At 42.9% G+C, this 15,165-nt stretch overlaps 1 protein-coding gene across 1 annotated transcript; it reads left to right on the top strand.

Annotated features, from left to right (window-relative positions):
- The first annotated feature begins 4,083 nt into the window (after positions 1-4,083).
- Positions 4,084-5,931, top strand: LOC142398623 (tripartite motif-containing protein 16-like). The gene has a single exon (XM_075482699.1). The coding sequence runs from the start codon at positions 4,084-4,086 to the stop codon at positions 5,752-5,754; it is 1,671 nt and encodes a 556-aa protein (XP_075338814.1). The 3' UTR covers positions 5,755-5,931.
- Positions 5,932-15,165: the final 9,234 nt, after the last annotated feature.

Genomic DNA, 15,165 nt, shown 5'->3' with positions numbered 1-15,165 from the left:
ACTTCGAGTTGGATGGTGTGTGGCCGCGCTCCTGATCCGCATATAAGTTTGTCTGTGTCACCAACATATCCCAAACTTCATCAGTGAAAATATGCGAGAACACTAAAGGACTTGCATCTTCAGATATTGGCACCTTCAGCCCCGGTGTACGAATAAACTTTTGTTGACGTCGGGTGCGAAATCCAGCGGACTGCCTCTCTTCCTCTAATAAATTCTGTTGATCATTCCCTTCCAACTCCACATCACTTCCATTGCTGTCACAGTATGTCTCGTTAACCGCAGCCATTGTAGCCGAGCTGTCAAATTAGCTACAAACGCACAATTGCAGAACAGGCTAATCGAAAACACCCACCTCATGTGTATTTGAACCAATTATTGTGTATTACATGCTGCATGCGTCTTGAAAATAATGATAAATGAACAATGTTGCGCTACGCAACAACCGGCGTTAGGGAGAATGTTGCGCTACGCAACAACCGGCGTTAGGGGCAATGTTGCGCTACGCAACAACCGGCGTTAGGGGCAATGTTGCGCTACGCAACAACCGGCGTTAGGGGCAATGTTGCGCTACGCAACATCCGGCGTCAATGGGTTAATACTGATGATTTTGGCATACAGCTCATGAAAACTCAAAATTCATATCTCAAAAAATTAGCATATCATGAAAAGGTACTCTAAACGAGCTATTAACCGAATCATCTGAATCAACGAATTAACTCTAAACACCTGCAAAAGATTCTTGAGGCTTTTAAAAACTCCCAGCCTGGTTCATTAGTCAAAACCGCAATCATGGGTAAGACTGTTGACCTGACTGCTGTCCAGAAGGCCATCATTGACACCCTTAAGCAAGAGGGTAAGACACAGAAAGAAATTTCTGAGTGAATAGGCTGTTCCCAGAGTGCTGTATCAAGGCACCTCAGTGGGAAGTCTGTGGGAAGGAAAAAGTGTGGCAGAAAACGCTGCACAACCAGAAGAGGGGACCGGACCCTGAGGAGGATTGTGGAGAAGGGCCGATTCCAGACCTTGGGGGACCTGCGGAAGCAGTGGACTGAGTCTGGAGTAGAAACACCCAGAGCCACCGTGCACAGGCGTGTGCAGGAAATGGGCTACAGGTGCCGCATTCCCCAGGTCAAGCCACTTTTGAATCAGAAACAGCGGCAGAAGCGCCTGACCTCGGCTACAGAGAAGCAGCACTGGACTGTTGCTCAGTGGTCCAAAGTACTTTTTTCGGATGAAAGCAAATTTTGCATGTCATTCGGAAATCAAGGTGCCAGAGTCTGGAGGAAGACTGGGGAGAAGGAAATGCCAAAATGCCTGAAGTCCAGTGTCAAGTACCCACAGTCAGTGATGGTCTGGGGTGCCATGTCAGCTGCTGGTGTTGGTCCACTGTGTTTTATCAAGGGCAGGGTCAATGCAGCTAGCTATCAGGAGATTTTGGAGCACTTCATGCTTCCATCTGCTGAAAAGCTTTATGGAGATGAAGATTTCATTTTTCAGCACGACCTGGCACCTGCTCACAGTGCCAAAACCACTGGTAAAGGGTTTACTGACCATGGTATTACTGTGCTCAATTGGCCTGCCAACTCTCCTGACCTGAACCCCATAGAGAATCTGTGGGATATTGTGAAGAGGAAGTTGAGAGACACCAGACCCAACACTGTGGATGAGCTTAAGGCCGCTATCGAAGCATCCTGGGCCTCCATACCACCTCAGCAGTGCCACAGGCTGATTGCCTCCATGCCACGCCGCATTGAAGCAGTCATTTCTGCAAAAGGATTCCCGACCAAGTATTGAGTGCATAACTGAACACAATTATTTGAAGGTTGACTTTTTTTGTATTAAAAACACTTTTCTTTTATTGGTCGGATGAAATATGCTAATTTTTTGAGATAGGAATTTTGAGTTTTCATGAGCTGTATGCCAAAATCATAGGTATTAAAACAATAAAAGACCTGAAATATTTCAGTTGGTGTGCAATGAATCTAAAATATATGAAAGTTCAATTTTTATCATTACATTATGGAAAATAATGAACTTTATCACAATATGCTAATTTTTTTAAAGGATCTGTATTGGGAGCAGACATGACACAGTGGCTGGCATAAACCTGTTATGACAGGTCAGCCATCTTGGCTGTGCCCTCAGAAGGATAATCAGCTGTGTGATCAGTTGCTGTGCAGACAGCTGAGTGGGTAAGAGGAGAGGAGCGCACACAATATGGCTCCATCTGACAGGGAGACCTTGGGGTTCAATACTGATATGTGTAACTCGAACAAACAGTCGCCGTTTGAAAAATATGAGTCATATTCAAAGTATTCTTGAACCGTGAGTGCCAGAAGGGAAGGCAGAAGCCACTGGTGTTTTATTCTGCTCATATGTACGGTATATTTTTTATGTTAGTTTTAAAACCAGCTTTCACATTGATTTGATAAGGAGATGAGGCAACCTGGCTATAATGGCAGTGAATGACATCCCGAGTGGTCGCTCTCTGCGCTGAGGGGTCATTTGAGAGAAAACCGTGAGGCCAAGCACAATAACGGTGACATTGGGTAAAAGAGGACAAAAATACCTATATTTTTAAATATAATTTGTCTAGGTGCAGCAGACATTTTGGATGTGAGAGAAGTTTGTTTGAGTCATTTTGGTATTAATTTTGAGCTTGTCAAGATAGAGTCTGAGACCCCAGGACAGCAGAGTGAGAGAAGTCCAAATTTTTTCTTAAAACTTAAATGCATGAAAAGCATATCCCCACGTGTCCACCAATAGGGAATAGTGTGCTATGACGTTTCTCTGTCATCACTCAAACAGATTCCCAGAAAATCAGGAAAAACTGGGAATTTTGGCCTTTTGGATATGCACTAAAATCCATATCTAATGGGACAAAAATAGCCTTATTTGAAGGCCTCATGACTCAGACATACTTCATCATAGAGACATTTTTCAAAGTTTACACAGGACAGGAAAGGTCTGGCTTTAACCGAACTAAAGGGTTTGTTGATATATTTTATAGCTTTGACATAATGGCAGTTTAAGTTTTAGGAAAAATCAGGACTCCTCTCACTCAGCTGTCCTGGGATCTCACACTCTATTTTGACAAGCTCGAAATTAATACAAAAATAACTCAAACAAACTTCTCTCACATCCAAAATGTCCGCTGCACCAAGACAAATTATACTTCAAAATGTAGGTATTTTTGTCCTCTTTCACCCAATGTCACCGTCATTGTACTTGACCTGACACTTTTTTCTGAAATGACCTCTGAACGGAGAGAGCGACCATTCGGGCTGCCATTGACGGCCATTATAGCCAGGTCACCTCATCCACTTATCAAATCAATGTGAAGGCTGTTTTTAAAACTGCAATAAAAACAATACCGTACATAGGATTAGCATAAAAATGACACCAGTGGCTTCTGCCATCCCTTCTGGCGCTCATGGTTCAAGAAAATTTTAAATATGACTCATAGTTTGCGAACAGAGACACACATATCAGTATTTAAGACCAAGGTCACACAGCTGATTCTCCTTCTGAGGGCACAGCCAAGATGGCTGACCTGTTATAAAAGGTTTATGCCAGCCACTGTGTCATGTCTGCTCCTAATACAATATGACTATAACATGACAGCCTCTGTCTCTCAGCAGGCAGTAGCTCCATTGGCACCCATCAAAATTTCTTCCGAAAAGTTTTCGTTCACTTTTGTTGCTCATCCGTTTTAAAACTATTACATGTAAATATCCCAACACCACCAAACCCTGGATAGAAATTAGGCACAGGATTTTACTTACACTTCATGAAAAGAAGAGGAAATAAACTTTAATTCACAGAGCTACGTGTTAGTTTGGAATGTGGAAAAACTTGGTAACACTCCTTCTTCCTTGCTCTCAAAAATAACTTCACTCTGTTCTCACCTTTCCTTGTTCCCTCCCCTTCTGATCTGCAGGTTGATGATTGGTTAAACCAACATTATGTAAAGGCTGACAGACTACATTCTCTGTAAAAACACGTGATTCGTAGATCAGAGCTAAGAGTAGTTTCAGCTTTGAGGAACTAAAACTCACTCAGTCACTGTAGCTGAGAGGAGAAATGGCTCAGACAGGGGATCAGCTGAACCAAGATATCGTCTCTTGTTCGATCTGTCTGGATGTACTGAAGGATCCGGTGACTATTCCCTGTGGACACAGCTACTGCATCAACTGTATTAAAGTCCACTGGGATGGAGAGGATCCAAAGGGAATCCACAGCTGCCCTCAGTGCAGGAAAACTTTCACACCGAGGCCTGTCCTGGAGAAAAACACCATGTTAGCTGATTTAGTGGAGCAGCTGAAGAAGACTGGACTCCAAGCTGCTCCTGCTGATCACTGCTATGCTGGAGCTGAAGATGTGGCCTGTGATTTCTGCTCTGGGAGAAAACTGAAAGCTATCAAGTCCTGTTTATCCTGTCCGGCCTCTTACTGTAAGAAACACCTTCAGCCTCATTATGATGTGGCTCCATTAAGGAAACACAAGCTGGTGGAGCCCTCCAAGAAGCTCCAGGAAAACATACGCTCTGTTCACGATGAGGTGATGAAGATGTTCTGCCGTACTGATCAGAAGTCCATCTGTTATCTCTGCTCTGTGGATGAACATAAAGGCCACGACACAGTGTCAGCTGCAGCAGAAAGGACTGAGAGGCAGAGAGAGCTGGAGGGGAGTCGGCAGCAGATCCAGCAGAGAATCCAGGACGCAGAGAAAGATGTGAAGCTGCTTCAGCAGGAGCTGGAGGCCATCCATCAGTCTGCTGATAAAACAGAGGAGGACAGTGAGAAGATCTTCACTGAGCTGATCCGTCTTCTCCAGAAAAGAAGCTCTGATGTGAAGCAGCAGATCAGATCCCAGCAGGAAGCTGAAGGGAGTCGAGTCAAAGAGCTTCAGGAGAAGCTGGAGCAGGAGATCACTGAGCTGAAGAGGAAAGATGCTGAGCTGAAGCAGCTCTCACACACAGAGGATCACAGCCAGTTTCTGAACAACTACCCCTCAGTGGCAGCACTCAGGGAGTCTACACACTCATCCAGCATCAAGATCCGTCCTCTGAGGCACTTTGAGGATGTGACAGCAGCTGTGTCAGAGCTCAGAGATAAACTACAGGACATCCTGAGAGAGGAATGGAAAAACATCTCACTGAGAGTCGCTGAAGGGGATGTCTTACTGTCAGAACCAGAACCAAAGAACAGAGCTGACTTCTTGAAATATTCATGTGAACTCACACTGGATCCAAACACAGCACACAGACGTCTGTTACTGTCAGACGGGAACACAAGAGTGAAATTAATGGGACAAGAACTGTCTTATTCTACTCATCCAGAAAGATTCACTGGATGGTTTCAGGTCCTGAGTAGAGAGAGTCTGACTGGACGTTGTTACTGGGAGGTGGAGATGAGAGGGGGAGGAGTTTTATTAGCAGTCGCATACAAGAACATCAGCAGAGCAGGAAGTGAATGTAGATTTGGATTTAATGACAAATCTTGGGCATTATATTGTTACCAAAACAGTTATAAATTTTGGCACAAAAACAACATAGAAACCTCCATCTCAGGTCCTCGGTCCTCCAGAGTGGGAGTGTACCTGGATCACAGAGCAGGTATTCTGTCCTTCTACAGCGTCTCTGGAACCATGACTCTCCTCCACAGAGTCCAGACCACATTCACTCAGCCGCTCTATGCTGGATTTAGATTTTGGGACTCTGGAGACTCAGCTAAATTGTGTAAAATGAAATAAATGTATTTAGTCAGCTTGTTGCTGACAGCTGGTTGCTGGGATGTCTCTGCTGTTCTGCTGTTTAGTTGCTGCTTTTTCCTGTGTCTGTGCAGCCATGGAGGATATCACTGCTAATGATGAGTTTGATTCACAGAAATATTTCTCCACATGAAAATCTAAACTTCTCTGAGCTCTAAATATTAGTTGGATCCTTGTGTTGATGTATCTGTATGTTGTTGTTTCTCTTCCACTTCATGGAGCCAAACAGAGAAACCAGCAGACCTTCCTTTATCGAAGACTCTTTTCAGATCTCATCACTTTGTAAATGTGAAAATAATTCTGTAGTTAAACTTACTTTGATTTGTTTCAGAGATCAAATGTTTTTGCTTTTTTGGAAACTCTCAGTAATGATCTACTTGTTAACCCAGAAACTAAATGTTGTGATTGTGGATGTTTTTCTGTAAATAATAAATTGTGGATTCATCCTGATCATGAATTGTGTTTCTGTGAAAATGGGAGTGAGGCTGTCACCCCACCAGCATCCCTCATGGTGGCAACACACGGCTGCAACAAGTAACTGCTTTGATTCAGAGATGTTTGTTTAAACCCATCTGTGGCTGGAAGAGTTGCTTTGCTTCAGGATCATATTCTGGTTTCACCTGTTTGCTCACAAACGCTTCAAACGTGTTTCTGAATTTTTTCTGAGATGTTGGAAGAAAGTTAGAAAACAAAAAGAACGACGTGAAACCTCAAAGTGATTCAAATCAAACCTAATGTAACAATATGATGTGATGTCGGTCATTACAGGAGATGTAATTTGTACTCACAGTTAGAAGTGGAAGAAGAATTCTTGGACATAAGTTACAGAATCAGAACCACAGAGATTTGGTTTCAGGGAGAAACTGTAGATTTACTTTTGATTTTACTCAAACTACAAAAATATTCACATGGAAACATACATGAATATAAAAAATAGAATAAATTAGTTGGAATGACACTTTGAAATACTTGTGAGTTATGGAATGATTAAAGGTGATGTGTGTGATCTTACATCATATTTGTTTATCTGATTCTGAATGTGGTGCAGTAGAAGTATAAAGTAGCAGAAGATAAAAATACTAAAGTAAATGTCAGGTCAGTGAAACATTGTAATTACGTTCAGTATATTTGGTCACTTTCTGCTGCTGTCAGTGATGGACTTTTCAAAGAAATCTGACTCAGCTCTGATCATTAATGAGAATGTGATGAAGACAGGATGATTTCATCCAGAATAATGTAAAGTTATTGTTGTGGGGCTGAGAACTGATGAACCCTCGTTGTTCTGTTCCACGTATTGTTTAAGGATCGTCACAGATACGAGTTTGGGTGGAGCAGGTCACAGTAAGGTGGAGTTTCCAGCTGACTCCTCAGTTTCAGTCGTGTTTGGAGGCTGCAGATGGAGAAGTAACTGTGCTGTTTGGTCTGCCACTTATTGATACAGTCAAAGTATACAAAAAAAAAAAACATTAACAGTAAGAAGTTCCCTGAAAGCAGCATCAGTGTTACAGGTTGTGAGTCCTGTGAAGAAACTGACACAGTGTTATGTTACACATATTTAAACTTCTCTTTCCTCATGTTGTTGAAGCTGCCAAAGCCTCAGTGAAGCTTTCTCATGTCTCCCTGCAGGTTCAACGCTGAAATCTGAAAACCGACACAAGAGGGCGCCTTCATCCTGCTCACAGGGATGCAGAGGAGGTTAAAGCTCCTGTTCTGTTCATTTACACTGAACTCTGCCTGTGTTCTGGTCACTTTGAAAAAATCAGGACTCCTCTCACTCTGCTGTCCTGGGGTCTCACACTCTATCTTGACAAGCTCAAAATGAATACCGAAATAACTTAAATAAACTTCTCTCACGTCCAAAATGTCTGCTGCAACTGGACAAATTATACTTCAAAATGTAGGTGTTTTTGTCCTCTTTCACCCAATGTCACCGTCATTGTGCTTGGCTCAAAGTTTTCTCTCAAATGACCTCTGAGCGGAGAGAAAAACCACTCAGGCTGCCATTGACGGCCATTACAGCGAGGTCACCTCATCTCCTTATCAAATCAATGTTAAGGCTGTTTTCAAAACTGGCAATAAAAAAATATCGTACATAGGAGCAGAATACAAATTACACCAGTGGCTTCTGCCGTCCCTTCTGGCACTCACGGTTCAAGTATTTTTATAATATGACTCATAGTTTTTGAACAGCGACGGTTTGTTCGACGCACTCATATCAGTATTGAACACCAAGGTCTCCCTGTCAGTTGGAGCCATATTGTGTGTGCTCCTCTCCTCTTACCCACTCAGCTGTCTGCACAGCAACTGATCACACAGCTGATTCTCCTTCTGAGGCCACATCCAAGATGGCTGACCTGTTATAACAGGTTTATGCCAGCCACTGTGTTATGTCTGCTCCCAATACAATATGACCATAACATGACAGCCTCTGTCTCTCAGCGGGCAGTAGCTCCATTGGCACCCATCAAAGTTTCTTCAGAAATTTTTTAGTTTTTCATAATATCTTGGTGATTTACACTGTTGCACTTATTTTCAACACAGTCATCATGTGGTATGAAAACCTGAAAGTCAGAAATAAACTGAAATGATAAAGAATATTCACAAGAGCTTGAATAAGGGCAACTGGACTTCTTCTTGGATCTTTAAGTCGTTTCACCTCTCATCCAAAAGTCTTCTTTAGTCTGAACTAGATGGATCAGCTTATACACAGAGGGTCGTTACAGTCACATGTGTCACTGAACACCCACCAATCTGCATGTCGTTTGTCTTTATCACCTCCGAATTGTCTGCCTGAGTGAGTTTTGGTCACAGAATCCAAGGTGAGAATGATTGTCAAACTGCTTGGGGAGGAGAGACAATAGCCGCTTTCGGACAGACCGTTCTAAGAAAGTAGTTATCAGAACTACCCTCCTCGAATTTCATTCTGATAACTATCCTTCCCCAGCGGAACTGTTTTAGTCTGCATTCGCACACGAGTCGGGACCTGATAGGGACTGATGCGCCGCGCGCAGCCGTCTGCGTCAGTGACGTGTTAGCCGTTAGCCGTTTAGCGCTACATTCAAACACAAAACAAAACGGTAAAAGTAAGGAGAGTAGAAAAATACCACCAAGAAGCTAATATGGAGAGCGGGGAGGCCACCGTGTTTATGGTCTGCATGATGGTGATATTAATCATGGACAATCACATCAGGCGTCTAATATCGAGGCTGGAAGAGCTCACAGAGAGAGTCAGGAGACAATACTTTTTCATTTCATGAAGGAAGAAAGGAGAGCAGAGCGCTGCAGACAAATGAGACCAGTGTAAGTTTAACTTATTAAACACCCGCCGGTTGTGTCTGTGTCTATGAGGAGACATTTCAGCCGTGATAGCATGACATGGGGCGTAGCTACCGACCACCACACACCTCCGTTAGATTAGTTCTATAAGAACTATGAAAAGACCCGACCTCGGAGAAGGAGCTAAATAGTTATAGGAACTAAGGGAGAAAGCCCCGAGTTCCTGTATGTCCGAACACGGGAGAAAACGGCCCCGCGGATTAAAAGGTTATTAGAACTGCCAAAGGTTCCTACAGTCCGAAAGCGGCTAATGCTGCATTGTAGGTGCTGGGAAGGTGAAACCTGAGACCACCTCCTCTGTTCAACGATGTTTTTTCCAGTTTAACATAGATGGCTTCTTTGATTCCTCTCTCAAACTACCTGTCTTCTCTGTCCAGAATGTGGACATTACTGTCCTCAAAAGAGTGTCCGTTCTCCTTGAGATGAAGGTGCACTGCTGAGTCTTGACCTGAAGAGGGGGCTCTCCTGTGTTGGGCCATGCGCTGGTGGAGCTGTTGTTTGGTCTCTCCTATAAAGAGGTCTGCACAGTCTTTGCTGCACTGCATACACAACACCACCCAGTTTGTGTTTGGGTGTTTAATCCTTTGGGTGAAGCAGTCTCTGTCTGAGTTCTTGGGTTTACTGAAATTAGTGGTATGAACTCAGGCCAATGAGGCCTACAAGCCATGAATAATTAAAAAAGAGACTTTAGGTCATATTAATGTATTACGGATTTAAAATAAACTAAAATGTTCTGAGTCAAAGTGACCAGAACACAGGCAGAGTTCAGTGTAAATGAACAGAGCAGGGGCCTCATGTACAAAGCGTGCGTACGCACAAAATAGTGGCGTACGCACCTTTTCACGTCAACGATCAGATGTATCAAGAACGAAAAGAACGTGGAAATGTGCGGTGCTTCACGGCAGCTTCAGCAGCTGTTGATTATTTGGCGAAACTTAGAGGTGATGTTGGGAAACTGTTATAATAAATAAATGTGAAAACGATTAGTCCTCAGACAGTGATGTGCACATTTGAGATAGATGAACAATTAATACACCCATGTGTCTCCATTTACACGAGTGGATATAAAAGCAGCGCAAAGTGGTGCAATGGATACCATTAAAAACAATGGCTGCTTTAAAAGTATTAGAAGACTTTGCAAATGGTGCAATTCGAAGAAAGAGTGTGTTCACTACAACAGAGAGGATTTGCTGGCATATGATGGCGACTGATTACTCATTAGCCGTTTTGAGGGAAATCCTCCTAGAACTGTGCGCAGAGCTGCGGCCGGCGTTGGAGCGCAACACAGCGAGGAGCCATGCGCTGCCTGTGCTCACAGGTGATGTGCACACTGGGGTTCCAACCGGAGCATTCTAGGGGCAGGTGGCCAACCGATTGGGACTGTGCCAGTCTACCCTGAGCCGAGCCATGCCAGCCGCGTGGGACAGAATTATTCGCATCTCAGCCACGCATATCAAATTCCCAACAGGCCAACATAAAAGCTCAATTTGAAGCGAGAGCCGGTTTTGTAATCGGAGCTATCGACTGCGCACACATTGCTATAAAAGCGCCATCACATGATGAATTTGTATGTTAACAGGAAACATTTTCATTCGATCGATGTACAGATCATATGTGATGCGTAAATGCAATTAACCAACATTGTGGCGAGGTGCCGTGGTTCAACGCACGATTCATACATTCTGAGTAACAGCATTGTTGGGAACAAACTTACAAGGTGGCACTGTGTGTTATGGTTGGCTTCTTGGTGAGTAACTTCATTCTTGTAATGGTACTAATATTATTCCCCGTGACGCACATTGAGTATGTGCGCCCCCAATTTCTATCCCGTCTTCACAGCATCATTATTATATTATATATATTAGTCGGTGGTTAAAGTTAGTTTCTTGCTGTTTTTTGCTGTTTAAACTTCAGTTTAAGATCTTTCTAACAAGCCCCTGATCGTCTCTGTGGGCAAATGTTAATAACCCTGTGCGTAAAGTGTGAAATGTCTCAATCAGCCTCACCTTTTCCCCGGCGCACTTCTGCGCGTTACTGTATGAACACGTTGTTGTGAGTTACACAAAAACATCGGTATTTAGCTTGGGGGTAATCAGAGTCACCCACATGAGCTCCCACCACCCCAGACAGAGCAGTGTCACCCATAGTTGCCCCGACTCTCTGTTCAAAATGAGTCGGTCACCCCCCACCCGCCTGTTTTGGCCACACTGCAGCGGTGGGCAGCCAGTCTCCGCTTCCCATCCACCTTAATGTCGGACCACTTCTTCTTCACCTCTGCTTGTGAGGCTTCTCAGACCCCACAGCATTGACAGCCTCAGGCTCTCCCACCCACTCCTCTTAGTTTGCTACTTATGCCGGAGGACAGCGCGCCAAACAACACGTTTTAGCAGGCCTTCACTTCAGAAAGTAGCACCAACATCTCGCTCTCCGTGAAGTTCTTCTTTTTTCCCATCTTATTCAGTCTTTTTTCTTTATTTTCTGACCGTACACAGAGGGGAATCGCAGGTGCAGGGCTCATTTAAATATGATTTGAGTATTTAAGGAGGGGCGTGGACAGGGAGGAGTCGGGCGCTCCGACATGTGCGCTCAATTCCACGTTGATTGGGATGTACAAACGAAATGTGCTTGGATTAATGCGTGTGCACAGATTCGTACATCCGACGTCGGAGGTCATTTGGGTTTGAGCGTACGCTGTGTTTCAGTAGGAAATCCACGCAAGTCTTTGTACATGAGGCCTTGCTCTCCTCCCAGCAGGTATTACCACAGCCGTCCAACTTCCAGGACAGACTCCAGTCTGAGGGGAAGCCCTTGTTGGCCAGACACATGAGGGTGGCATTTCCCTGCTTCAGCTCCTTTATGGAGGGGGGCAACAGTGTCAGGGTGGGACGGACATCACCTAGGAGACACCAGTCAGCTTAGAGAACAGGAACCACACACTTGTCCAAAGAACAGCAGACACTTGGACATCTCTACTGTCAGAGCTGATTTTCTCCTTTAAGAAGTTTCTGTCAGGTTCTGCTCCACCAGTCACTGACTAACACATTGTTTCACTTCCCTTTAAGAAACCTCTGATGCACATCAGCACAGAGAGAATTATCACACAGTTTGATCTGAAATATGTAAAACTGTACGGGAAATTTAAAACAGCAGATGTCTGCAAATTTAGAAAGTAAGTTTTGCTTTAGTTCCAGTTCAGAAAAGCATCTCACTCACATTAAACATTCTACATATGGAGCATAAATATTGATTAGTATTACCTATGGTAGATACTCCGGACCGTTTCACAGGAGGTAGAATTCTCGGCAAAGTTTACCGACATACTCCGCTATCTTTACTGACATGGCGCGTTCGGACGGGACTAGATTTCCCGGTTATTATTACTTTACCCCAGGTCCCCCCATTAAACTAGTCCCGTCCGAATAGGGCTTTAGACAAACAACTCACCAAAACTTTTTGCTTTTTGTGGAATTTTAGTTTAAATGAAAACTGAAGATCAGACAGAGCAACAAATGTCTATGATAAGGATAGACATACCTCCCTTCAGTCATTATATAAGTAAAAGGAATCCACTCTCTTATAAAATGATGAAGTAATTGTGAAGGAGAATTTTCAAATAAGGTGAAACAAAAAAAAATTTAGGAGAACTCACTGCAGATTAAGTAATTGTTCCACAGAGCAAGAAGTAGCTGTTTCTCAACCAAGGCTAGAAAATTTAAAAGTTGCATCACTTTCTGACTTAAAATTCATCATGTTCTTCCATTTTGCATCACATGTTACTGTCATACATGGTCCAACAAATGTTTATCTACTATATTCTTGATTCTTCAGAAACATTCAGTTCTTATGGTTGTCTTTTTATGACATTTTTATGATGTGAAACTTTTTTACCATTGTGTTATATTTCTGTTAATTAATCCTGAACACGAGATTTTAACTGCCCAACAGTTTGCTGTTGTCTGATTCTCTCTTTCATGAGCCAGATCATTTCGACAGGAGTCAGATCTGGACTGCAGGCAGGCCAGTTAAACACAAACTGTGTAAGTCACTGTGAACGAGGTCTTGCATTGTCCTGCTGATATCATTTCATTCATCTTGATGATGAACTATTTGTTTCTCCAAAACTGCAATATAAACTTCCACTTATAAACAAGTGTGTTTATCTATTGATAAACAGCATCATCAGAGTTCCAACTCCCTGTTGGAGACAGTCAGAGCATTTCCATAGAGAGCCACTTTGCATCAGCAGCACCATGCTCCAGTGCTCTGGCAGAGTTTATAGTCCTGAGAGTTGAACACTGGATGACTGACAGCTGACCTTCATGACACCAGAAGCCACAGAAATCCTCCTCATCAGAAACATGACTTTGATCTGCGTCCTCATCTGGACTCTCCTCTGCTGCTGCTTCACAGGTAAAGTCCAGAGAATCAAACTCCTCTCCTCTATGAACATCCGTCCCTCTGAAATGAAGCCGACAAAAGCATGAAGCTGCTTTATGTTTTTGTCTCTGTATCCTCAGAGTCCAGAGGTCAGGTCACAGTGACTCAGCCTGGAGCAGTGAGCTCTGCTGTGGGAGGCTCCGTCACCATCACATGTAAAACCAGTCAGGATGTTTATGTTTGGAGTGGCTACCACCGTTTAGCCTGGTACCAACAGAGAGATGGAGAAACTCCCAAACTGCTCATTTCCTCTGCTAGCTACAGAGCATCAGGGATTTCAGAACGTTTTACAGGCAGTGGATCAAACTCTGACTTCACTCTGACCATCAGTGGAGTTCAGGCTGAAGATGCTGCAGTTTATTACTGTCAGAGTTACCACTACATCAACAGTCAGCATGTGTTCACACAGTGAAAAACAGTCGTACAAAAACCTCCCTCAGTCAGCCTGAACAGAAACTGAACCGACAGCTGCAGACACTGATACAGTTCACTGAGGACACACACACACAATTCTGTAAAGCAAAGTAGATATTACTTAAATTGTGAATCATCCATTTATATTTTACTACTTCGTTTCTTATCTGACTGATTTAAAAAACGTGAGGCAAGAACATGGGAAAATCCATAAAAAAACTGTTCATGACCTCTGACCTCATCATCATCATGACTTATGACCATCTCAGCAATATCCAGTTAGAAAACATGAATGCACTCCTCAGTTTTCCCCCATTTTCACAGATGAATGACTGGATGGCCCAGAAGAAAACTCTACATCTTCCAATTTAACAGTGTTTTGATTTAGATCAATAAACATATGTTTAGTTGATCCTTATGAGTAGAAGAAAACAGCCAATTATCACTGAAATACTGCTGATCAGATTGCAGTTTCTCAGAGAATTGTTGGTAATAATGTCCATATAAAAGATTGTTAGAATCAAGCTGGTAATACTCCATCAGTTCTATTTAATTTATTATGCACATAAATGAAATAAACTGTTGTTGTAAAGCCACAGTTTCAGAGTAAGTTTGATATACCTTCTTTATCTTATAATGTAAAGAAACAAAGTTTATAACAGAGCACAAGCAAAGGAGCACATATGAGGTACACTCTTTAACATAATTATTTATTTTCTATCATTTTTAACAGCAGCTCCGACCTCCTTTACATCACACAGTTTAAAGGAGACGGTGTCATGTCACTCTGAAGGAACAGTCAGTGTTACACTGTCATCTACTGCTGTTAAAAAAGGCAGTTAAAGCCATTCCCCTGTAGATTTCATTGATCTATTGTCCTCATCAGTATATAAACATATGACAGCAGGGATTCTTGTGATATCTGTAAGCCTCATAATAATACAGAACACTACTGATGACTTCTACATGAGGTCCCAAATGCACTTCAGTGACAGAGAGGTTCCTTCAGTGGCGTGAAAAAACTAGTTGGTCCTTCACTAAAAGGCTTCAGTAAAGTTAATGTTAACAAATCAGAAGCAAAGTCATAAAAGTCTAAATAAAAGTCAAACTGAATAAAGGTTTTATTGCTTTAAGTCTTATTCTGACTGATGGTCTGACTGTTATATAAACAGTGTGGCAAAGAAAAAAGTCATTTGATGAATGGAG

This window comes from Odontesthes bonariensis, chromosome 14 (assembly GCF_027942865.1).
Source record: "Odontesthes bonariensis isolate fOdoBon6 chromosome 14, fOdoBon6.hap1, whole genome shotgun sequence".
In the NCBI taxonomy this organism is placed as follows: Eukaryota; Metazoa; Chordata; class Actinopteri; order Atheriniformes; family Atherinopsidae; genus Odontesthes; species Odontesthes bonariensis.
This window is presented reverse-complemented; position numbering and strand designations above follow the sequence as displayed.